The sequence below is a fragment of the Bicyclus anynana genome, chromosome 26, assembly GCF_947172395.1.
Source record: "Bicyclus anynana chromosome 26, ilBicAnyn1.1, whole genome shotgun sequence".
NCBI lineage: Eukaryota > Metazoa > Arthropoda > Insecta > Lepidoptera > Nymphalidae > Bicyclus > Bicyclus anynana.
Genome location: NC_069108.1, coordinates 6,298,064 through 6,324,496, shown reverse-complemented (window position 1 = coordinate 6,324,496; position 26,433 = coordinate 6,298,064). Strand labels below are relative to the sequence as shown.

The 26,433-nt window shown below is 38.2% G+C and overlaps 3 protein-coding genes across 5 annotated transcripts; 2 read left to right on the top strand and 1 right to left on the bottom strand.

Moving 5' to 3' along the window:
• Positions 1-7,177: 7,177 nt before the first annotated feature.
• LOC128199534 (uncharacterized) lies at positions 7,178-9,073 on the top strand. Its single transcript, XM_052889535.1, has 3 exons — positions 7,178-7,668; positions 8,734-8,805; positions 8,934-9,073. Exons 1-3 carry the CDS (start codon positions 7,494-7,496, stop codon positions 9,038-9,040), a joined length of 354 nt encoding a protein of 117 aa, XP_052745495.1. The 5' UTR covers positions 7,178-7,493; the 3' UTR covers positions 9,041-9,073.
• On the bottom strand, positions 7,665-13,300 carry LOC128199531 (uncharacterized). 3 transcript variants are annotated; one of them, XR_008252152.1, is made up of 3 exons: positions 12,880-13,300; positions 8,527-11,280; positions 7,665-8,463 (listed from the first exon to the last, which is right to left on the bottom strand). XR_008252152.1 is itself a non-coding variant. In XM_052889531.1 (3 exons), exons 1-3 carry the CDS (start codon positions 9,974-9,976, stop codon positions 7,703-7,705), a joined length of 1,149 nt encoding a protein of 382 aa, XP_052745491.1. In that variant the 5' UTR covers positions 9,977-10,109; the 3' UTR covers positions 7,665-7,702. The 3 variants fall into 3 exon arrangements, 2 of the variants coding, with proteins under 2 accessions (XP_052745491.1, XP_052745490.1); XM_052889531.1 differs by lacking the exon at positions 12,880-13,300 and having other exon boundaries at positions 8,527-8,606; positions 9,669-10,109; XM_052889530.1 differs by lacking the exon at positions 12,880-13,300 and having other exon boundaries at positions 7,665-8,606; positions 9,669-10,109.
• A 44-nt stretch (positions 13,301-13,344) lies between these two features.
• Positions 13,345-14,950, top strand: LOC128199633 (uncharacterized). The gene is made up of 2 exons (XM_052889874.1): positions 13,345-13,528; positions 14,538-14,950. Exons 1-2 carry the CDS (start codon positions 13,345-13,347, stop codon positions 14,948-14,950), a joined length of 597 nt encoding a protein of 198 aa, XP_052745834.1.
• The last annotated feature ends 11,483 nt before the right edge of the window (positions 14,951-26,433 follow it).

Here is a 26,433-nt window from a genome sequence, read left to right as displayed (position 1 = left end):
TACGTCAAAATCCACGAAGCCATTCAAGTCCAACTTTTCCTTTTGCTTCAAAAATGGATGCGGTAAATTATTTCTTTCTGGCAGTTGGTAAGCTAAGGTTAAAACATGATTATTAATTATATATATAGATGTTAATGAGGATTGACATTACGCGCTTAATTGCTTTATTTTACAAAAAAAAAATTATTCGTTTTTACATTTAATATTACTTGAGCATCTGGTCGGTTCTCAATCAAGGGATGAAAGCAGTTTATCAATGCAGCTGCAACTAACAGATCGTCCATTGGATGTAGCGAGGCTCTATTAAAATAACCTTGTCTAAATAATTTAAAGTCTCTTTTTATTCTGCCGTTTGCAACCTCTACAAAGAGTCACACTTTTAATAGCTTGTACAGTAGTAGTGACTTACCTTTATTTCTCGTTTCTGGTTTATATATTTTATAACCAGACAATTCCAAACCTGGTATACAGTCTCTGAATTTGCGGTCTAAAATGAAAATGTCATTACTTCTAAAAACGACCTCATTGGCCCATTCTCATTTTCGAAACATTTTTTGTCATAATTGGCATAGGTTTCTGTTGCACATTTTTTTAAAGAATATTTCCCATATTTTGAAATATGACCAATATTCTCATTCCCTTCCAATTAGTCGGGGAAGACTGTGTTAGGAGTGGGTACGACAATAGACCAACGGGGATCGAATCACCACCCCTCGGTGTTGAGTCGCTCTTACCGTTCAGCTATTGAGGCTTTAAAATAGGGCCTGTGATGTCTATTACGAGTCATCACAGCAACCTGTAGTGAGGCTCGGTGTGCATGTAGTTTTATTATCATATTGTGCCCGTAGACCGTTTATGACAAATTATAAAGAGAAAATAAAAAGAAACGAATTACGGAAATTAAAATATAGCATTTACTAGCTGACGCCGCGCGGTTTCACCCGCGTGGTTCCCGTTCCCGTAGGCATATTATCAAACCGGATCCACATCCTTCGGAATTGGAGGCAGAGGTCATATCCACTGGGTTATCACTGCTCTCAACGACTCACACTGCTTTAATAGAAGATAAAATAGGCTCCGTGCGGTGACGCAGCCCACACATCTATGCACACCTAATAAAAATTGTACAACCTGTATAGATAGTGAAGATAAACTATGACTCGTAGCCACTGATAAATATGAGTGAAACACCACTGGCTTTAGATTCCTGGGCAAAATACACCTTAAGACGCCTGAAATTAACTCTTTAAACCTTCCAACAAACGAATATTGTTGCTGTGTGAACTGTGACCATCCAATATCAATACGAATTATTCAAGACTTTTTTGTTGCAAAAATATCTCCTCAACCGTTTCTTAAAGAGCTCAGAGTTAATACGAAGACTTTTTGTTCATAAATACTTGTGAACCGGGTTGTCCAGAAAACTGAGCCTTATTGTAGGTACCTTTTTAAAACAAAACTGGCGGCAAAAAGTCACCCCTAGCATGGCAGCATGCAATGACAATTTTCCGTTTCTTCGCCTTTCATTTCCAATAGCCAAAAATAATTGAAGTACATTTCCATCTTCAGTACCACTAGCAGGACTTTTCTCAAGTGCCAATTCCTTAGTTGTGATTACTTTCAATGTACTCCCGACCTGAGCTAGTCTGGATTTCTTCCAGTAACACTGTAGAGATGTACAAGATGGTTCTTCTTTATTAATTCTTACCGCAAACGATACCTTAACGGGAAATTGAATTCTTTTTAAGTTGAAAGGCAAATTCGTTGGTATCAGGGATGCGAGGTATCAGCACTGTTTGTCTACTGCTGGACCAGTCAAAACTGTAGCACCAATCATGTTATTGCGAAGAAATTTTACTTGGAGTCTGGTTCCGTTGCATAAATTTGGTTTCAAATTTCACAGCAACACAATTGGAGAGCCAGTTTTTAATTTGAGTGAATGTGGGGGAAGGCCACTCGGATTAAGATAATTTAAAAATTCTTGTGGGTAATGTACCGCATCTTCTTGATCCTCTTGATCCATTACGTTATCAATGGACATGTAGTTCACGCTATCTCCTGGAAGTTTACTCAGTATTTTGTTATTGATGTCGTCAACGCTACTATTTGTAGCTGCCAATATTTCCCTTTGACACATCCATTGATAGTCTTTTTGTTCTATATGGACTACATCTGGATAGACTTTGGAGATTAGTTCTTCAATGTTGGTAACTTTCTCACCTAAATCACGATCAATTTCAATGTTAGTATTGAAATGAGGAACTTTCCCGTCTCCTATTAAAAGTAACTTTGAAGGAAAATTTATATTACCTCCACCCAAATGTGCTCTCATATTAGTAGATAACTTTCTGGTATGAACGAACTTCCATAATAGGGAAGTTTTTAAGCAAGACTTTACAATGTCAGCTCTGGTTCCCCTAACTATTACCGGTAATGTTTGGCGAAAATCCCCAGCAAACATGACAGTGATTCCACCCATGAGTTTGTTAGTGCTTCTAATATCTCTAAGAGTTCTACCTTAAGCATCTACATGAGCTCTATGAATCATAGTACATAGCTTAATAAATAAGCAATTGGCCATAGTTTTTTAGACCCGACTACGTCTTGGTATTGACAACTTAGTTTTATTTGATTTCAGTTGTCACAAGGACATTTTTGTTAGACGAATAAAAATATCAATAAAATATGAAGTTTTAACTTATATGTTTTAAGTAGAGTCATGAGCAAAAACTATACTACTGTACTATGTAGAACTATTAGGATAAAATTTTAAAGCATGGTGAATATCCCAACAGTTCTATAGAACTACGATATGGGGCACTACTGGGATGCACCCCTATGGACGCAGCCCACGCACACATATATGCGTACTTAATAGAAACACTCCCGAGCACCCTGTATAGGTAGGGAAGATAACCTGATCACTGTCACCAGTTCTTAATTTTGTCAAGTTTATTGCCAAACAAGTTTTAGCATTTTTAATATTTTCTAATTCTGGTATAACAATGTTGTGAACTCTGTGACCGTTAATCCAATAATGACATATTCGCTGTATGAGCCGTGATAGCCCAGTGGATATGACTTCACAATTACACAGGTACTCCTATTTTTCAAAGGATGTTTAAAAATTTTCCTATTTTACTGAAGTCGGTTCTGTTTTTATTGAAAAATTAATGTTTCACTTTTTATAAGTTTCTAATGTACAATTTTAAAAACAATAGCATGAAACGGAAAACAAATTAATTAAATACAATAATTATTAAAGTAAGTTAAAATATTAGGTAAAATATTAGGTATACAAAACAAAAAGTAAAACATTAAACTAAATCTTACAAATAATAAAGACAAACTATTACTAATTATAAAATGGTCATGCAACTTATTAACCGACTTCCAAAAAGGAGGAGGTTCTACGTTCGGCTGTATGTATGTTTTTTTTTTTTTTTTAATTTTATTATACTTGGCACATATTAGTCTTATGGGGACTTGTATACCAAGGTTAGTCTTTATAAAAGGAATATGAAATACTTCCGCAGTACGGTAGCGAGACTAACAAGGATAGCCTTTCTAGTAAGTTACCACACTTGATTTTGTTGGTTAATAATTTGTGGAGATCGCATAAGTCAAGCATATCACGTCTTCTTCGCAGCGGTAGCATTTTAAACTCTACTAGTAGCCGGTGGTAGGGCATCCTATGCGAAATACCGGTCGATGTAAAGGCAAGATGCCTAGTAAATGCCCGTTGTATGTTTTCAATGCGTTGGGAATGTATACTGTAGATCAGAGTTCACCAAACTTTTTTGTGTCGTAGACCCTTTGCCATGTTTTTCCGTGTTGGGTAGACCCCCTACCCCTACTTACCTGATATTGATTTCCTGTAAATTTTCAACTGTAGTGAAGATTAGTACTAAAACCTTCACATGTTAATTTATACATTTATTAATTGAATTTAAATTAAAATTACTCAAAATCAAATTTGGTATCTGTTATGTAAAATATACGTAACATGAAATAAACATAAAATAAACTATAAATAAAATAACTTAAGCAATAAGTCAATATTTTTAGTGAGAAGGATGAACCTGATGCTTTAATAATAAAGATATAAGATAGTATGATGTAAGTAAATAGGTACTATCAGTGTATGTGTTAAGATCCACTAACGTGGACCCCCATTTTCATTTCATGGAACCCCAAATTTTTTTCGCTGACGTAAACCCCTTGCAGGTTGTCATAGACCCCTAGGGGTTATACCACTTTGGATATCACTACTGTAGATGGATGTGATGCCCTCCATATTTAGATTCCATAGTGTTGGGTATATCGAAGGACCGTAATTATATATATGTTGCTGGTTCAGGGGTTGCGTTCTATACCTATAGTTGTGATGAATCTGCAATTACCAATAATTGACTCACCCAGTTGACCGGCAGAAAAACGGCTGGAACGTCCAATGCTTCACTGACGGCGGGATCCCTTTATATGCACGGCACAAAACATCACCCAGGGTGGTACAAAGTTTAGGTTTTCACGGAAAACAGCGGTAAAAGAGTTCTCGAATTTTTAACACGCTGAGGCGGTTACGAACCGGCTAGCATTCAGAGTCCTTTCGTACTACGCCGATGGTGGCGACGCGTGCGTCGATTAATGTTGGCGGCATTGGCGAAACTAGCCAATCGCAAGCCGTGAGACGGGCGGTAGGTTCAATATTACCAATTGCAGAAATCAAAACAACTACAGATTAATAATTATCGAACACATAGAGACCTTGCATATTTAGTCTTTTTTTCTACCTAATTCTTGGAAAATAATAAAAAACGATATATTAAATTTTCATTAAAGTTTTATTTATAGTAATTTGAGACGAATATCTTAGAACGCTGTGTCCGCTCGCGTCTCCCGGCCCCAGTCTGGTACGCGCGTGCACCGCGCACCAGAAAAACCGGCTGCAAATCCAGCAGAACCAGTGCCTGCACCTTGCCACGGAAGCTCTGAGGTACGTCAGAAATGACGTCATCCATCGCGACACAAGGACGCATATCATCATCATCGTCATCATTATCAGCCGATGGACGTCCACTGCTGGACATAGGCCACCTGCATGGACTTCCAAACAAAACGGTCTCGAGCCGCCAGCATCCAGCGTTATTGTCAATACGTTTTGTTGTTTCGATTTCAAAATAAATTTAAGTGAATTTAATTGATGTGAATGTGAAACTATAATCAGAGTATAAGGGGTTTCACATCAGAAGCGGTTGTCTGCAAAGCACAATTATTGAATGAAAGTCTGTCAGGTCGCACTTGTGAACGATGTGTGTAGGGTTAATGGATCCTTTGACTGTTAACAAAAACTCCTCTTTTCCACTCAAGTCACACTCCCCGCCTATTCCAAGTAACCCATAAAGAATTACACAACAAGAGATGTGGACGGCTCGAACGCCACGAGCACACTGAAGCCGTCCGTACCGCAAGTCGTTGCAACGCGGCGATAACAAAATATTTAATGATAACTAATTTAAAATAAAATTGAGCTAGTGCAGAAACACAAAGAACTAATAGAAAATAAACGAACAGATTGTTCTACAAATGCCAAGAAAGCTTTTGGCTGGGAGAGACTGGCACATGAATTTAATGCAATGAGTACAAATCGTTTCTGGACAGCATTAACCTTAAAGACGTGATGAGAAAATAAAAAAAAATCCAAAAAAGAGGCTACTTTTCGTAAGAAGGAAATTTACAAAACAGGTACCTTTGTTTTCATTATCAATGAGCAAATATTTTCCATCATGGTCATTGCTAGATTCTATCATTACTTTCCTCTCAAAATGAGAGAGGCATGTAGTAGAGGGAAAGTGTTGGTTGAAAACTTTGCTTCTCAGATACTATTTACCGTTAATATGCAGGTTTTCTCATGGACTGTTTATTACAGGAGGAGGTGGACCCCAACCGACTCCACTTTCAACTAGTATGATTGTGGAGGGAATATTGGGTCCAGCAATGTATGGATTGCCTAACAGTTACGATAGTGATGCCCTGGATTGTATTGTATTGTATGTTATGTATTAGAAATTTTGTACTTCATATTTATGATGAATATTTATATAAATATATAACGGGGCATCGACTATATTCCACTTCTGATATCGGCGAAGCGGACTAAATACTACTTCTGATAACGGAGAAGCCTCGGGGCAGGTTCTAAGCTTTGTGTCAAGGATGACAGATACACAAAGTAACACTATCAATCATTACTGGAACGACCATTTAACTTGCTAATACAGTTCTACCCTCTATATTGATTAAGTACAGCGCTAATACTATCACATGTAAACCAGGGTTATCTATCATAGGGCAGGTAGTCAAGCACGAGCGGATTTCAGACTTGCAACTGATGTCAGTTGGATTGAGGGGCCCCTTTACGACTAATCAATGCTCTCCATCTCCGCTCGCTTTGGCTCCCACCTAATTAATTAACAATGCAATGGCCTTACTTCTATAAACTCACCCACTAGCTTCTATATCACGATCACTATTTCACTATGCTTAACAAATGTAAGACGACTATCCATTTCAAATACTCTGTTACAACTCAACTGCTCCACTAGCAGACTACAGTGGGGGCAAGGTGCCTCACTCTCTCAAGCGTACCGCCTACGCGCCATTTCAACGCAATACTATTGGACGAGACACACGTGATCAATCTTTCACAGTCTTATTTATTTACACAGTAAATAATTAAAATCCAATTTCCATGAAACCTGATTCTAATATTATCACAATAATTAACGTAGATTTTGCTAACCGTTCAAATAACTCACTCGGCGACAAATATAATATATGTTCGCGCTCGCGCTCTGTGTTGGTGTCATTCAAAATTCTCCGTCTAACTGACATTACATATATTATGGATCTGTGAAGTTGTGAAGTATTAATCTGTGCCCGCGCGATTCTGTCTTGTCATTTCGGTGCACGCGTCGTATTTCATTGTCAAATTTTTTCACCAAGATGTCTGCCTTTACTTGCCAAAAAATGTAAAAGAAATTATTACAACTGCTTGAAAAATTTGCGAAGTTGCTTTTATTAATCAACGCTGCCATTCATCAACAAAGTCATTAACAAATTCTGGCGACCGTTACAGGACTTGTAATCTTCGAGAACACTCGTGCGCTTCGGCCGGCTCAAGATCAAGAAGACATAGGCCTCTTTTCCATTACACGGTTTCTCGCCGTGAAAATCTACGGTTAATTCGCCGCGTGTAGGCACGGTCGTCAGTGTGGTATGGATCACTATATGAGCTTGTCGACATGCACGGTGGCGCCAAGGCACGGCGCCGCGGCCGCGTGCGCCGTGACTGCCCCTCGGCGCGCCGCGTCTACGCACGGCGTGATTTTCACCAGTGTTGTATGGCAGTCTATCGGGGTGTGTCGACGGTGCCGGACGTACGCACGGATTCGTGACCGCTTATATACGCTGTTTCGCGATTTTATTATAAAATGAACATAAATCAAGAATTATTAATTACGTTGATTCAAGAAAGGCCTGTAATATGGGATAAGACCATCGACGATTATAAAAATAAGCGGCTTAAATATGATTCCTGGAAAGAAATATTTATTCATTTCCAGCCCACATTTGAAGATTTAAGTGGTGATGAGAAAAACAAGTTTGGTAAGTTACAGATATTTAATTATTAACTTTTTACTTATGCATAGTTGTTTTGATAGGAGAGGCGACCTTCGTTAGATACAAAATATTGTGCAAATCTGTTGCGAACTTCATTAGCCGCCAAACTTCCGCGAACTGCATTCGTGATAGGTAACTGGATTAGTTCCGATTCTGAATCAAGGGTGGACTCATTTTCACTCGCATTGTGAAACTGAAAGTTTTCCTGCTTATGTATAAAATTTTGCAAAACACAACATGTTTTCACAATATCAACTGCCAAATCGATGGACACATTCATTGGCCGGTGAAAAATTCGCCATTTATTGGATAAAATGCCAAACGCACATTCAACAAATCTTCGCGCTCTGGTGAGTCTGTAGTTAAATGTACGTTTTAATTGATCAAGCTGATGACCACCAAATGGACGAAGCAAGTGATAATGCAAAGCAAAGGCTTCGTCCGCAATGAACACATATGGCAAATCGTAGTCAATTCCAGGCAAACGTGTTGCATCGGGTAGATTTAATCCGTTGTTTGTTAAATTTTTCCAAAATGGGGTCTCTTTAAACACACTGGAATCACACTCCTTTCCGTAGGCGCCAACGTCAACAAATATAAAGTTGTAATCGCTATCTACTACTGCCATCAAAACTATAGAAAAAAAATGTTTGTAATTTAAAAACATCGAGCCACTATCAATTGGCTTAATAAGTCTGATGTGTTTTCCATCGACCGCTCCTAAGCACAGCGGGAAGTTGGAAGATTCTTGAAATTTGCTTGCAATGTGTAGCCAGTCTTCTTTAGATGGCATTTTCATATATTCTTTATACAGTTCTAACCAAATGTAGTGGCATACTTCACGTACGATGCAACTTATGGTTTTTATTCCAATTCTATAGCTGTAGTATAGGTCAGTAAAGGTATCTCCTGTTGCTAGATACCTGAAATATAAAACAAAACGGTTCAGGTTCAAATACTAAAACCCCATTTTAGGTCGGGGTCGATTCAGTTTAGGTCGGGGGTTTTTATAAATTTTGAATTTAATAATTATTATTTATTTATTTTCAGGGCAAATGGTGATGAAGAAGTGGACCAATATGAAAGATAGCTGGATAAAATATGACAAAAAAATTAAAGAATGTAAGTCTGGTTCTTCAGCAAAAAAAATAAGAAAATATATGTTCTATGATGAAATGATGTTCCTAAAAAAAAAATGTTGAGCATCGCAAGACCGATTCTAACATGACTGAACATGTTCATGATTCTAGCCTCAGTAATGAAAATTTTGATAGTGCAGTCCCGAATCAATCAAGCTCGGGATACACTGAACGGAGTGAGACGCAAAGGGCTAAAAAAAAAAGAAAAAATGAACTAAGTGAAGTTGACATTAGGTTTATGAAGTTTATGGATTCAGCAGAACGAGATGAGAAAAAGAAAAGCCGTAGTATGAACTTTTTTATGGGAATCGCTGATACAGTTGACAAGTTCAGTGATGAAAATATGATAGACTTTCAGTTTCAAGTAATTTCAATAATTAAAAATATTCAACAAAGACAGTGTACTCGGTATATACCTACATCAAGAAACCAATGGGATCAAGGCCATCAAGGATATTTAAGTGGTACAGCATCCTCAAATGCGCAATCGTCAACATATGGATATTCTACAGCTGCTAGATCGGGCTATGGAATAAGTCGTCCACAGACGTCTTCTCATGATTTTGGACACGGTTCTGGTTTAGAGCCAATCCACTACCGACCCGAATCACAATTATCTGTACATAGTGTAAATGCGGAAAGTATCTCGGCAGATTCTCAAGTTTCTATTGAAGACGAATTCGATTTTAGTGCCGCACTTGAGTAGCATTTTCAGCGTAGTGTATTTTTTGATTTACTTGTTCTTAAATTAATAATTATTAAAATTCAATTACATGTAATAATTTTGTTTGTGTGCAATAAACAATTTTAAACTAAAATATGTCATTTAATTTTGTACCTACTTACCTCAGAGTTACAGCCAATCTTTCTGCGGGCGATATACTCTCTCGCATAAAAGTATCTTGATGTTTTAGTTCCTGGGATAATTTTTGGAGCAAGTTGTCGAATGTAGTTTTCTGCATTCTAAAATAATTGTAAAACTTGTCTTCATCTTCTCTCAATTGATTCTTGACAAGTGTATGAAACGCGCCATATTCCTCCCTTTTTTCTAAAATCGGATGTATCCAAAACCTTACTTCCCTTTTTTTTTCTATTTTCTTTTTCCTATATATGTAATAAGCAACTATAATCTTTTTTTTCGTAAGAAAATTCATGACGCAGCACGTCCTACACAGCCCGAGTAAAAAGCGCTACTAGCCAGTACTTACCAATGTCTCGCGCGGTGATTTTGCCGTATCATGTACAAGCTAGCACGTTTTTTCAACCGTACCGTTTTGGTCCACTCACGTCATTCGGCTCGCATGTTCTGGTAAAAGTAGACGTTTAGCATGGATATTCAAGCAGAAACTTTAATTACGCTTGTCCAAGAGAGACCTGTTCAGTGGGATAAGACCGAAGACGTTTATAAAGACAAAAACTTAAAGTTAGCAGCATGGCGTGAAGTATGTTTAATACTGAAACCAAACTTCGATGAACTGGATGAAAAAGAAAGAAAACAGTACGGTGAGTTTTTAATGTTTTATTGATAAAATGTAAATGCATTGATAAATTTTATTTTATAGCTGCTGCCTGCCACGGAACGGAACCAATATCTGAAACAAAATAATTAGTAAATAATGTCCGTATAGCGTTGGCATTAGGGCCACCTCGACTCGACACATTTCGATTCATGGGTGTAGTTTCTTGTTCTTGTCTATGTTCTATATTTTGGTAACTTTCAAAATTTATACCATCTTTTTCTCTTACAAAATTATGTAAGACTGCACAAGCTTTAATTACTTGAATTGCTGTGTCTACGTTGAGATCTATAGCTCGATGGATTATTCGCCACTTATTTGCCAGAATACCAAAAGCGCACTCAACATACCTTCTTGCTCGACTTAGTCTATAGTTAAAAATCTTTTTATCAGTATTCAAATGTGTACCTCCATATGGACGTAGGAGATTAGGTGTTAAAGCAAAGCCTTCATCGCCAACAAGTATAAACGGTAATTCTTCGTGCAAGTTTTCATGAAGCGGTCTAGGCTTTGGTACATTTAAAGTACCATCATTGATCTTTTGCCAAAATGTACTATCCTTTAATATACTAGAATCGCATTCCTTGCCAAATGAGCCCACACTAATAAAAATAAATCGGTACTCTGAATCGACAACTGCCATTAATACAAAAGAATAATACTCCTTGTAATTAAAGAACATAGAACCACTCTTGGCTGGTTTCAAAATTCTGATATGTTTGCCATCTACTGCTCCAAGACAGTGAGGAAAGTTGGCTTTTCTTTCGAATCCTGAAGCGATGTCCTCCCATTCTCTCTCAGTATCAGGCAGCTTAAGGAAATCTGTCTTTAGGTTTTCCCAAATGACGTGGGTCATTTCTTTTATTAGTTTACTTATTGTCGAAACGCCTACTCTGTATGAGTAATGTATTTCTTTGAATGAACATCCTGAAGCTAAATATCTGAAAAAAAAAGTATTTTTTGTTAATACATTATTACTTTATACGTCACCAAGAAACAAATTGTATTGTTTTATGATATTTTTTTATTGATTTCAGGAAAACAGGTTTCAACTAAATGGAATAATATACGAGATTCGTGGCTTAAGACAGTAAAGAAACAAAAAGATGAGTCTAAATCTGGATCTTCGACCAAAAAGACACGAAATTATTTATATCACGAGCAATTAATGTTTTTGAAAAAAGTCTCCGAACCTCGACCACCACATGAGTCAGTTTCAAAAAAAGCAAGAACCGAGACTGAAGTAGGCATGGAATCAGATTTTCGTTCACCTTTAATTAAAGATAAAAAAAAAATTGATAATAAAGAGGTAAATGACAGGATGGTAAAGTTTTTGGACTCCAGAATAAACCCAGAAAAGGAAAACCATCATCTATCTTTCTTCAAAGGCATTATACCAATCTTGAACACTTTAACTATCGAAGAGACTTTAGAATTTCAAGCTAGCGTCATGACAATGTTGCAAAAAATTAAAAGTAGGAATTATGAGAGACCAAATTACGGACATTGGCGTGATTCATATAATCAGATAACCGGACCAGATCAGTATTCTGGATACTACACACATAATAGCGTCAATCAACAGCCAATACCTACGCAAGATCAACACTACCCTGGATACTCTACGCAATATAATAGTAGCAATCAACAGGCAACAACATCTATACCATCAACTTCATCTCAGACATCGAATCCGATTCCAGCTTCGCCATCAGCATCTAGTAATCGTTCCATACATTCCCAAGACTCAGATTACTTAGATTTTGAAGGGATTTAAGTTTGAGTACAAATAAATACTTAAATAATTGTTTGCATTTTTAATTCATAATGAATATCAAATACATACACCCTCCCACACACACACATTATATATATTCACATTCATGAAACAAACATACATAGCAAACATTCATTCATTCATACAGTCTTAAGTAGGTACCTACGTCAAAACTATTATTACGCAATCTATACTAATAGCATTAACAACTGAGTCTTAGGGCCATAAATCATTTCTCTATATCTATCTCGCTTGCACTTATGGGTCTTATGGAGCCGTCTAGTGAAGGGTGTAACAATGAAAGACATATTATCGATAAGTAAAGTTTATTATCGTATCTTGTTCACAAAATTAAAAAAATTAACAATATTTGATTTAATATAATACATATTTCATATTATATAATTATTAACTAAATAAAATTAATCTTCATCTGAGTCTTCATCATCAGAATCTTCGTCTTCTGCCAAATTTATTATATATTAGTATCCATAGTGCGCAACGAGTAACACATGAATGTATTTATTTAATTGCAGTAAACACATTTATAGCAAAAAAAATACGCAATGCAATTACATTAGAAACCGACCAATCAGAATCGTCCAAATCATTATTGACTCATCATTAGCACGTGCGCAGGTAGCCGTTTATCGATAATTAGGGTGCGCAGGTAGGCGCGCTGCACATTCCTATCTTTTTTGACTTTTATGACCGGACGACTCAGATGATAATGCGCATACTATAGTGCATAAAATAATCTTACCTTAGACATATGGCTAATCTTTGTTCTGGGCAAATACATTCTCTGAAACTTGTATCTCGTACTCTTATGTCTAGTCGTCCCAGTAACGCCACGTTCACACGGCGTGCTACCGAATCGGTTTTTTGCAGGATTCGGTTTAGTGGCATAAGTATTTCAATGAAGGAGTTCACACATGCATTCGGTTTCAAGACACGACAAAAAAGCCGAATCTTGCTGAAGTTGACATCCGATTTTGCGACTACAAACCGATCCGGCGATACTGCAAAATGCAGATCCGATACAGTGGTATAGGGCATTCAATAGATGCGTTCATACGATACACGCAGGGGTAGATTCGGTTTTTTGTCGGATCTTGAAACCGAATGCGTCGCACAAGCTGGGAAGGAGGGGTGGGCGGGAGGGACACACTGCACGTGCGCTTGCCAGTCGCCAGTTCTTTTCGCCCGCTTTGACTGACCGCTCGCTATGACGACGAAAAATATAAACGTTGAAAATTTAATTTCTCTTGTCCAAAATCGGCCAGTTTTATGGGACAAAACTCTCGAAATATACAAGGATAAAAACTTGAGAACTGCTGGCTGGCGAGAAATATGTATAAATTTAAATGAAGATTTTGAAGAAATGGAGGAGAAAAACAGGCAGGATTATGGTAAGTTTGTAATTTTTTAAAGTAAACAGGTTAAGTATTTGTACATTAGCAGTGTGTTACAAAATTAACGTTAGATTGATTCGTCTTGCCAAGGCACAGCTCCTGCTGTAGAAATAAAATAATTTGTGAATTCAGATCGTATAACATTAGCACATCGTCCACCTCGTGTACTATTTTGTTCATTGGGTGCATCTGTGAACACGTTAACCACTGATGATACATTGCTTGTTGTTTCTATGTTCGACTGTACACCTTCCATATCTATTATAAAATTATGAAGTACAGTGCAAGCCTTTACAATCGATATTGCTGTGCTGGTATCAACATCCAGTGGACGATGAAATATTCGCCACTTGTTAGCTAATATCCCAAAGGCGCACTCAACATAGCGTCGAGCTCTGGTTAATCTGTAGTTATATATTCTTTTGTTTCTATCCAAATGGTTTCCGCCGTAAGGTCTCATCAAATGTTGATGCAAGCCAAAACCTTCATCGCCTATTACTACAAACGGAATCGATAAATCGGAATCGTTTGTCAGTGGACATGCTGCCGGTAATTGCAAATCACCATCTATTAGTTTTTTCCAAAAAGTACACTCCTTGAATATTGTCGAATCGCATTCTTTTCCATACGAGCCCACACAGATGTATGTAAATTTATAATATGAATCAACCACTGCTAATAATACGATGGAAAAGAAATCTTTGTAATTCATAAACATGGAACCACTGTTGTTTGGCTTTTTTATCCTAATATGTTTACCGTCCACTGCACCAATGCAATGGGGAAAGTTTGCTCTAGTATTAAATCCATTGGCGATATATTCCCAGTCAGATATTGTGTTGGGTAATGTCATAAACTCCCCATGCAAATTGTTCCAAATAGCATTCGTTACTTCCTTAATAATGTTACTGATCGTAGACACTCCGACTCGGTAGGCGTAATGTAAATCCTTCTATGAACACCCAGAAGCCATATATCTGCAAGTAAATTTAATTATATTTTTCAGCTAAATCGATCGTAAAGAAGTGGACTAATATTAGAGACAGCTGGATGAGGAGTATTAATGAGAAAAAGAAATCAAAAAAATCAGGATCGTCTGCGACATGTCCGAGAGCCTACGTTTATCATCGTCAAATGTTGTTCTTAAAAAAAATTGTGTCGCCAGCTGACACACATGATAGTGCAACTATTGTTACACCAAACCCAGCAGACGATAGTACAGCCGCTACAGTTACATCAGATGTTACCCATGACAGTGCGATGGCTCAGGACAATTTAGGGCTTGAACACAAAACTGCGATGCGACGCGACGCGAATTCGCAACGCAGAAAATTACGACACGAATTGCTGCGACGCGATTTCGTGCGGCAAGGCGTCTCCCAGGGTGACCATTCCTTCTACGACCGTCAACCGTACTAAACGTATTTTGAATTGAAAACTAGGTCATGACATGGATCGTAAAAAGAAGTGTGCACTTCAGTTATTGCTTAGGAGATACACGAAAAAGAAACAAAGAAGATTTTGGGTTCATCCATTTATTACTATTATGAATCCCGCTGGGAACCATGCCAAATCCCAAAGAACAGGGCGCTCCTCAATCAGTGATATTAAAAAATCAACGTCGTACTCTGTCATTTTTGTACATACGTCTTGTTCACACGCTGTCCCAGACCGTACTAAAAATGGCGTCAACAAGTGTGACGAAACATCGCAGGAATGCGCGTTGCGAATCAATTCGCTAGTTCTTGCGATGCGTTGTGCGAGCTCGTAGGTTTTTACGATACGATGTCGCATCGCAGTTTTGTGTACAAGCCCTTATTCGGTGAAGATGTCGCAAATAATCAAGATGCTACAGATGAAAGTCAACAAGAAATTGATAATGAAAATTTAGTAGGTGGTTCAAAAAGAAAAAAAAGCAAACCATCGAGGCAGAATTTAAACGTGTTTGATAAGAAAATGAGTGAGTTTATAGATTATCAAATGGAATGCAACAAGAAGGAAGAAATGAAAGAAGACCGTAATTTGTTTTTCTTTAAAGTCTACTTCCATCATTGGCAACGCTAAACGATAATCAAACATTAGAATTTCAATCAGGCGTCTTAAATTTATTGCAAAATATAAAGAACCGAAATGAATGGTCTCCTGCACACTCATCAACATACAACTATCAACCAAATGTGGCACAATCACAAGGCTATTTTACATCGCAGTACCAAGCATCACCAGAGTCTCAAAGTATTCAATCGAATGCTTCTGATTTACCAGACTTTCATAATATGTAGTTGGGAAACTTCAAACTGTGTACCTACCAAGCGATTGTCTATAATGTCTTAATCATATTTTTAATAAATTTAATTATAATAAAATACAGTATTTCAATATTACCTTATACATATCGCTAATTTTTCTTCTGGTCTAATGCTTTTCCTCATATTTGTATCACGCTTTTTCAAATCTTTTTCCACTTTTTTCAAAAGATTATCAAATGTAGGTATAGTCATTCTAAAGTAGTTAAAAAATTTTTGTGGATCATTTCTTAACTGCTGCATTAGAGTTGTAAAGGCACCAACTGTTGATCTTCTTTGTACTATTGGGTTTAACCACAATCTTTTTCTACGACGCTGACGGCGATAATACCAGTATAGTATAGCAAGACTGTTCACGTCCATCGCTTCCAAATCAACGTGAGAAACTGTGCGCGCTCTTGCTAATAAAAGCCGGATGGTGAGTTCACACGAGATCCCGATACGAGGCCGTCGGATACGGCCAAACAAGATGTGCTGTGTGAATACAACATTCGGTTTTTCCAGATCCGATGAAAATAAGATTCGGCAAATCGTGTCTCCGTGTGAACGTACCGTAAATCGTCAAAAGTGGTTGCTGTCATTCGAAAATAATTGAAGAACTTTGATTCGTCTCTTCTAAGTTCACCCATTAATGTTTCAAATGTTCCAAGTGAAAATCTTCCCCGTAAAATAGGGTGTACCCAATGTTTTCTTTTATTTTGCCTTCTATTAAGATACCACCACAACACAACAATTTCGTCGTCCATTGTGCGCGCAGGTCCAAATTCAACTGAGGACTGTCTGAATTTCTTCCGGGATCCGATGTAATGTGAACACTCTGTCCGGTGTCCGGTTTTCGGCAGATCTGCCGGTCCGGCGTAGTGGGAACCCGGCCAAAGAAAAAAGGAGCGACGACGCCATTTCGGTGCTCGACGGCGATGCCAGCAATTTACTTAAAGTGAGCCCGTTCCTTAACAATCCTTTTCTTGCTAATGTGGTCCCGCTTCAAACTGTTACAACTATATTGTTCCGAAGGTTTTAAGTAACTATTAATCAATCACGTGCTTTTCGCGAGCGCCTATTAACTTATTACTTTAATAAGACAACATGCTCGTGAGCCTAGTGCACACAATTATTTCAATTTTCACCAAGCAGCGTTGTATTTAAACAATAATTATGTAACTTCACAGATCGATGTCATCATCATCATCATCATATCAGCCGATGGACGTCCACTGCAGGACATAGGCCTTTTGTAGGGACTTCCAAACATCACGATACTGAGCCATCTGCATCCAGCGAATCCCTGCGACTCGCTTGATGTCGTCAGTCCACCTGGTGGGGGGTCGGCCAACACTGCGCTTACTAGTGCGGGGTCGCCATTCCAGCACTTTGGGACCCCAACGTCCAACGTCCAACAGATCGATGTATAACAACCTATTTTCAATTTCGACGCCTATCGTTTCATAATTAGTATTCATAATTTCATACAATATCGTCTCTTTTCTAATATTTTGTACCTATTTTTAGAATCCATTAGCCGTTTCAAACTTATAAAAAGTCGTAAACTTAACAATATTCCAATTTGTGTTATATAAAATTATCAAGTTTGGTACTAATTTGGCAGTATAATGTCTTCTGGTATTTAAACAAAATGTAATAAGGTTTATTTATCTGTTTTAAACTGTAATTATGATTACATTACTTAGAAACAGATGTGAGGTATTTATTAGTTCTTGCTATAATACTTACATCGATATACTAGAAAATAACATTAAAGTTAACACAAAATATTTTTGGTCATACCTTAAACAGCAAAGGAAAAATAAATGTTGTAACGCAAAGACTAGTTCCCGCATCGCATACTAGATGGCGCTGCTAGTGTTTTAGCCCGCGCTAGCGTTTGTCCGACACATAAAGCATATATGGACTGGAGACTTATGTATTTTTGTATTTAGTCGTACCTCGGTGTGCACGGACTACTGGGCCACCAAGGATATCGGCAGTGTCCGCAGACGTGGACGGCTGATTAATTACGAGAATTATTTTGTACATTCTCAAATTCTCTGAATAAATACCTTTAATCTGTAATAATGTGATATTTCTGCATCTATAGTTTACAATGATCAAACATTTACTGACGGCGTTGTTATATGTGACCAATATGGTAATCATTTTTCTAGTGTATTTAACGCAATAACTTCTAATGTTTCTGTTTTACTTTCTACGAATAATACTAAAAATTTGTATGACTACGACTCTGTTATAAACAACTTAACCTTTTATGGGGAGCAAGTAAGGAGAAAACTGTTTAATATTGATATAAGGGAAGGGGCTGGAGCTGAATAATTCCATCTATATTTAATAAAAGTTGTGCTGATGGCCTAGCTTCCCCCCCTCACTGATATTTTTAACAGGTCTCTCCTTGACGGGGTATTTCCCTCTTTCTGGAAAGTAGAATTAATTGTAACAGTTTTCAAAGAGGGGGATAGACGAGATGTAACGAAGCATCGGCCGATTTCGAAGCTTCCTATATTTACTAAAGTATTTGAGTCATTGGTATGTCCTCATATAAATTGGCATATGAAATCTATTCTATCTAGTAAACAACATGGATGAAACTTAACAAATTCAGATCCACATTGTCTAATCTGGTAACATATGTTCGACTATCTGTCTACTCACGTAGACAGAAACATACAGATAGACAGTCTATACACGGATTTCTCCAAAGCTTTTTATTTAGTAGATCATAATTAAATGTTCTTATTAATAAATTAAATGCTTATGGTTTTATCGGTAATATCCTGAAATGGTTTACATTGTATCTATCAGATAGGCATATACGAGTGGTGTTAGGTGGATTTGAATCATCAAAGACGGCTTACTCTGGTGTCCCTCAGGGGTCCTTACTTGGACCGATACTTTTTAATATTTTTATTAATGACATTGTAAACTGTTTTATAAATTCTGAAGTCCTTCTATACGCTAACGATCTAAAAGCCTTTAGTGCAATTAGGCCGAACTCCGAACCTTATAACCCAGTTATTGAGCATCACCGAGATGCTCAACATACCTGGGGTAAAGATCGAAAGCTGGAGAGACAGGAAGGGGCCCGCGCAGTGTTTCAATTTTTGACAGACGGGTCAATTACGATTCTAACTGAACTAGTAAAACCGCGGACATAAAGCAAATGTACCTACAAATAGAAGTTTTACCTCGCGACAGAAAACATTTAAAAATTTTATTTCGTTTTCAGAATAATGAACAGATTCAAGTATACCAATTGAATCGCGTCCCGTTTAGATTAAAATCAAGTCCCTGTCCCTATCTAGCCATGCGTACTATAAAACAACTGTGCAGTGACGAAATTCAACGTTTTCCGTTGGCGTGTAGCGTTGCTAGCTGGCAGTTATACATGGACGACCTCGTACATTCAGCACCTAATGAAAACATCGCGAAAGATTTGTCTCAAGAATTAATTACTTAATTTAAATCTGGTGCTTTTGACTTAGTAAAGTGGAACTAGTCTTATAAGACGCATTTTCGCTTGACACGCCGTCATCATTCGCATACAATTTTTAATTGTCACGAAATGCATTAGCCCAGACCTACGCTGCTAACCGTCGCATTTTTTGAACCCGCACCAAAATTTAAAGACTTTATCCAGCTCCGCGCCGCTGTACCTATAGCAAATTAAATTCAAGTGTAGTCATTTGCTGTGCCTACGAAAAGAAGACCTACTTATCTAAACGAGCTCTGGCAACACGTTGAAAGGTAAGATTAGTTATAAGAATGCTATTTTAAATTGCACAGTAAAGCGATCGCATATATGTGAAGCATATAGGTATAACATAATCCCATCCGCTAATAAACGTTTAAGGTACAATTTACACGTGCTTAAACAGACTTAATTTGTCTTTAAATTTTAAAATTCGATGTAATAAAATATTATTATCAGAATGTCAAGGGACTTCCCTCAAACACTAGTGAAACGTATTGTGAATTTCTTAACCACAATTTTAACATAATCATTTTAACTAAAACATGGCTTAATGACAGCATCTTTGACATAGACATTTTTGATAACAGATACCGAATATACAGATAGGGATACCTCTTTATTTTCCAGGCACAAAAAAAAGCCAAATATACTCGTATCAGTTGAGACAATCGATAGCCACTAATTATACCAAAGATGATATTGAAGGAAATCTACTTCACATAATTAAACAGAGCACTAGCACTAGCACTAGTAGAAGAAAAATCATTTCAACCAGTGACAGTACAGCTAACATTTTCAATACTAAAAAACTACTTAGATATAGAAAATACACCGATAATTTTTGGAGATGATATTTTGATATGTCATATGGCTTTCACTTCTAGCCCTTTTATGAGCGAAATAAAAGCACAGCACAGCAAAAAAAAAGAAAAGGAAAATCGCATGTCCATAAAAAAACAAATGCAAACGAAACGTGTATTTTTTGAAGATAATTTTGATTTCAAGCTGCCGTTTAAAAATCTAGAGCTAAGAGAGATCGAAAGCACACTGCGCCTATTATTTTAGATGATGACAATAGCTTCGAGAATCTTAATATAAGTAACCTGAGTCCGTGTTTAAAAAACACAGACCTACGAACTCGAAAGCAGAAGCAGCATATTATTGACTATGACGATGACCTTGCGGAATCATACGCCAATGAGGACGAGGAGAAAGTGATGCAGCTTGTATTTACTGCAATGAACTATTTAGTCAATCTAAGCTAAAAGAACTTTGGTTGAGATGTCAAATCCCCAACACTAACCTGAAAACTCAAGACGATAGAATTCGATTGTGTTGGTACGTTGCGGACAAAGCGACCTAGCTATATCCTGCCTGTCACTTCCTCACTCGGATGCAGCGGTAAAAAGACCTTTCTCACAAATGAATTTGGTAAACAATAGACCCATTATCTAACTACGCTGAATGCAATTCTGTTTATTAGAGATGCGATGAAAAAAAGGCAAATGCTGTTTTAACAAGTTATCCCTAAACGTGCTTCAACAAATGGGAGTCGTTGAAAAATATTTAAGATCGGAATCGGATTCAGAAAAACTAACACAACCATCCACACCCACATAAACAGCTCCCAATTTATAAAAAGAAATGTACTACATATACTCGTACCTATAATAATAATAAAAGTTAACTCATTTAAATACTTGTATGTCATCTACCTTTTCGAGAGGAATCTAGTGAAAGAAGAGAACACACACTCTGTGTAGGGTTTAACAAATCTGTATGCATGGAACACTGTATCCTCAAAATCCATTCGTAACTTTCGTCAAAATCACCCTACGGCCACAAGCAAGCGGAAATTAATTGTAATAGACTGAGACCTACAGCATCAAGCGGATTTTAATGACAATGATTTGGAATGCTGGCCAGAAGCGGATGTTGATGATAATGACTGGGACCTCTTACTGAATAATGAAATTGTAATCTTGCTTTTTGAGACGGCAAACTGAATTACGACCTTTGCAAGGTAATGTTAATCCCGAAGAATTGCTCACGCTCACAATAATATAACAAGCAGTAAGTCAAGCTGCTGCATTAAATGTTGCTAAACATATGCTTGCCACTTACAGTGAAGGGCTACTATGTGAAGAATTTGTTATTAAGTTCATGAAACAAGACAATAATTACCACAGAAATGATATGGTGTATGAGTATATGTGGAGGAGAAACATTTACTTATGTAAATATTGGGGCCATTTGAAGAACTTATCAAAGTTGTAAAACATGTATACAGGGTGCTGGGGAGTATTTCCCTTAACTAAGAACAAGACCCTTTATAGGCACCGAACTAATATTATATTAACTACAAAACACGAAATTATTTTTTCATACAAAGCAATTCAAACTTTTTAGACAGAAAAATTTTTAGACAATTATTGAGCAGCTTATCATGGTCTGATATCATCTCTGTTACACATTTAGAGTCGCATCCTAAAATGTTTTATCTCGCTCCTAGGTCTACACCGTTTGCCCATCATCATAATGTACAATACACAAGCATTGGAACAAAGGTGATGGAGTTGAAGTTTCTGAGGACGAGTTAAGCTTTTGGATTGAAAGAAACAGAGCCACGTTCAACGATTTGCTGAGTCAAACACCAAGCCTTAATCGGTCAGATCAGAGGTCAGCGGATGTCGGCGTGATCTTTGAGGCCCATAAATGATGAGAAATCGATGGTATCGTACGAAAAATGACACGACACGAACGACGAAAAACAAAAACAATGTATGAATAATTTGGCGGAGTAAACTTACTACTATTTGGCGATATTATGCAATTACCTCCGTGCAAAAGAAACTGATGTTTTTGCAGCCATCGTGGTTTGCAGCCGAAATTAATTTAAAGCATTAAATCTAATTTTGCAAATGAATAATAAACGTGCGCCAACAAAATGATGCAGAATTCATCGACCTGCGTAATAACTTGCGGGTCGGTGAATTGACTACGAATTGCCGTTTGAACGACGCAAAATACCGTAGACGGAGCTTTGCTGACGGAATTGAGCGAATCTTCCCCACCGTTTAACAAGTTGACGAGACTTAAAAAAAGAGATTGCACGCTCCGACATCACTACCTTCGCAGAGTTGTTGGAGAGGGCTCGTCACTTGGAATCTCTGGAGAATGTTACATCAAAAACTTCTTCAGTGTTCAATGAGAATCCTGCTACCAATCCATGTCTATTTTGCGGTAGAAAGGGACATAACATTGAAGTATGTCGGAAACGGGCAGCCCAAATGACCGAACACAAGCAATCAAATGCTACAACATTAAAGCCCAGCAACCCAGTCACTTCAAACCTAGAGCCAGTAAAATCTGCTATTAATTGTTATGGCTGCGGAACGCTCGGAATTTTTAGAAGCAATTGTGATAAATGCAAATTGAAAGAATCATTCCCAAAACCGGTACCGTTAGTTACGATCGAAGCTAATCTAGAAGATCTAGTGATAATACCCACGATCGAAATAAATATTTATGGACAACATGGTTATACAAATTTATATATAGCTGGCAAAGCATGGTTTTACAAATTTATGAAAAGGCAAGCTGAAAACACATTTTTGAATAGAATTAAAGGATTCAATAGAGATGATTTTTGAAAACTTTTATGATTTAATAGAGAAGATGGTAGATAAATATGGTAAAGACCTACCAATATCTTCAATGTAGACGAAAGTGGATTTTCAACCGTCCAAAAAACACTTCAAAAAGATGTAGGATTAAAAGAAAAGAAGCAAATTGGCGCCACTACTAGTGAAGAACGAAGCGCCGCAGATGCAGCGTCGTAAGATCGCGGCCGAATGGCCAGATTTCGAGGATGACCAAGAGATGAGACTACTGGACCGACATGAATATTTTTTGTTTTTGTTTGCAAGGGGACTCCCGAGGTAGTCCTATTTTTTACATGTCCAGGATCTGATGATGGGATCCTGGAGAAATGGAGAACTTTAAAAAATTGTAAGGATGATTATAGCGTTTGTTAATATTTTCATTAAGCCCTTCACTAAGGATCTGATGATGAAGACTAAGTATAGTTAATAGAACTCCTCAACGGTTTACAGTAACTACCTCATTATTGGACTCAATCAATTTGTATTCAAGAGGGCTTAGCACTTAATCTGATCAGCAGGTAGAAAATGTTCTACCTGCTTCAACTCAGCGCTGTTGAGCGCTGTCAGCGGTCATAAATCAACCGCCATTTTACGAGCTAAGTTCCGATGTGTCGAGTAACTTTTTGTAACAGAATTAAAAAATAATAATTTAAGTACTGTGTATATTTTTACTAACTTGTATTTAAAAAAAAATTGTTTTAATATGTTTTACTAGTATGTTTATTTGTATGTTATTTTTGTTTTTGCAAATTGCAAATAGCCCCCGCGTGGAGGATTGAGGCGTGGGAGAGGAGTGCGCGTACGGGGAAGACGAGGAGGAGGTCCAGGTGCAGCATCAATGGTGGCAGCGGCTGGTCCAAACCAAGCGGGAGCGCGCGTAGTGCCCGAACCTAGCGACCAGGACCTCGCACGATTGGAGAGTAAACCAAAGCACACTCGAGACCCCACTGGACGCTGATTCCGACGACTTCGCGGCGTTGGAAGCGGCCGCGGTTGTCGATCTACCGGCTGACGCAACGGACGTCCCTGTGGAGCTGACGGACCTACCCAGAGACGTTAACGATTTTGAGTGGAGAGAATTTCGCGGCCCTCAGATTCCTCTGGAATTGAGGCGCGAAATTTTCACGCAAACCAATGTAGCAAACGCCTACTGCTCCATCGGCCGACCCATACAGGATCTTTGGTCAAATCTGGGATCGGCCGATCACGGAGCACATAGCGTCAGAGACAAACAGCAGGTGGCATCCCAAGATTTCGAGGACAACAGTCTCCGTCCCAGAAGCCGCATCTGCCGTTGGGTGGATACAACGGTAGATGAGCTGTACGCCCTTTTTGCGATTATTCTGGCGATGGGGGTTGTTTGCAAAACAAGAGTTGACGAATATTGGAATGTCACCCGTGATGTATTTTATAAAAAACGACGAAAATGTAAAATAAATTATTAGCAAATTGTAAGTTCATCCCATACTAGAATCATGAAATCATCATTTCGGGAACGTGTCATCATGTCAAATGTACAAAAAATTGTTTAAAAGGCTTTTAAATATATCAGTTTTAAATTCATTTATAATTGCCAGTCACTCATCTTCTATGAATCACCGAGATTTTCGAACTAATTTAATAAATTAACTTCTTTCGCGGCACGCCACCGCCCGTCCGTTTCCGCCCCAAATAGTCCAACAACAGAGAATAGAGTTGAGTCACCGCTTGAGTAAACAATCGCGCCGCGTTTGCGTGGTGTGTGGAAAAAGAGTGGTGACACTCAGTGTAGGGTGCAACAAAAATGTGTGCATGGAACCCTGTTTCCTCACTTTACATATGTAAATTTCAAGCAAGGTAATAGTCAAGGTCATTTCGTAGAAAAAACTATGTTAGATGATTACAAAAACGAAAATACGACTAAAATCGATGTAGTGACTCATTGTTTGAATGGTACACTGAGATACATAATAAGGCCGCAGAACAGACTGACTATTTGACGCCCACACAAGAACGCGAGCTTGAAACCGAAGACAACCAAAAAAACGACGAGACACTACGTCACATTGTCCAGTCAGACGACACCTTTACGTTTACCTGGACAAATGACCCGACCAAATTCACAGCTCGACGGGAAACTTTTGCTGGGTCGCCTGTACAGACATTTGACCTCATATCGTTTATCAACCCATATTCGGCTCACTGCTGTGCTCGAGTCTCCTCTCAGAAAGAGGGGTTAGCTAGTTGGCGGTGTTTGTTAGGACACAGAGTTTTACATTATGACGCAATCACTACTAGTGAATGCCTGTGTCACGCTAAACAACATCACCAATGCACGAAATACCCCAGTAGACGACCCAGAGTATACCACTCACGACAATGATGTTGTAAGTCAACAGCCTCAGAGGGAAGATAGCACACTAGATACTGCACGGGACATGCTCGTAAGACAGATATATGTATCAACCCATATTCGGCTCTCTGCTGTGCTCGAGTCTCCTCTCAGAATGAGGGGTTAGTTAGTTGGCGGTGTTTGTTAGGACACAGAGTTTTACATTATGACGCAATCACTACTAGTGAATGCCTGTGTCACGCTAAACAACATCGCCAACGCATGAAATACCCCAGTAGACGACCCAGAGTATACCACTCACGACAATGATGTTGTAAGTCAGCAGCCTCAGAGGGAAGATAGCACACTAGACGGGACATGCTCGTAAGACAGATATATGTATCAACCCAAATTCGGCTCACTGCTGTGCTCGAGTCTCCTCTCAGAATGAGGGGTTAGTTAGTTGGCGGTGTTTGTTAGGACACAGAGTTTTACATTATGACGCAATCACTACTAGTGAATGCCTGTGTCACGCTAAACAACATCGCCAACGCATGAAATACCCCAGTAGACGACCCAGAGTATACCACTCACGACAATGATGTTGTAAGTCAGCAGCCTCAGAGGGAAGATAGCACACTAGACGGGACATGCTCGTAAGACAGATATATGTATCAACCCATATTCGGCTCACTGCCGAGCTGGAGTCTCCTCTCAGAATAAGAAGAGTTAGGCCAATTGTCGACCACGCTAGCCCAATGCGGATTGGCAGACTTCACACACGCAGAGAATTAAGAAAAGTTGACGGCTGAAAGCTCAAAGGTAGCAGGCGGTTTAACGGCAGAGCCCTGTGCTTGGCCCTTCAAGAGCAAGCGATACTGACGAACCAGTTGTAGAACGGAGATTATATGTAGCGGAGGTAATCAATCACTAGAGTTGAACAAAATTAAAATGGGTACTGGGAACGAAACAGCAGTGTGAGGCTTTAGCGGAGCAAAGACATATGGGTGGCAAAAGAAAAATTATGCAGAACTCACCAAATGTCACTACATTTAAAACAAATTAATGAATACGGGTTCACGGGTTCACGGGTTTGCTATAAAAAATCTTGCAAAAAACAAAGAGACTAGAAACAA

Coding starts and splice junctions, on each gene's coding strand:
- LOC128199534 (XM_052889535.1), top strand. CDS start 7,494: ATGAACATAAATCAAGAATTATTAATTACGTTGATTCAAGAAAGGCCT. Junction 7,669..8,733: donor TGATGAGAAAAACAAGTTTG/GTAAGTTACAGA, acceptor ATTTATTTTCAG/GGCAAATGGTGATGAAGAAG. Junction 8,806..8,933: donor TGACAAAAAAATTAAAGAAT/GTAAGTCTGGTT, acceptor TCATGATTCTAG/CCTCAGTAATGAAAATTTTG.
- LOC128199531 (XM_052889530.1), bottom strand. CDS start 9,976: ATGAATTTTCTTACGAAAAAAAAGATTATAGTTGCTTATTACATATAT. Junction 8,607..9,668: donor AGATTGGCTGTAACTCTGAG/GTAAGTAGGTAC, acceptor TTTATATTTCAG/GTATCTAGCAACAGGAGATA.
- LOC128199633 (XM_052889874.1), top strand. CDS start 13,345: ATGACGACGAAAAATATAAACGTTGAAAATTTAATTTCTCTTGTCCAA. Junction 13,529..14,537: donor GAAAAACAGGCAGGATTATG/GTAAGTTTGTAA, acceptor TATATTTTTCAG/CTAAATCGATCGTAAAGAAG.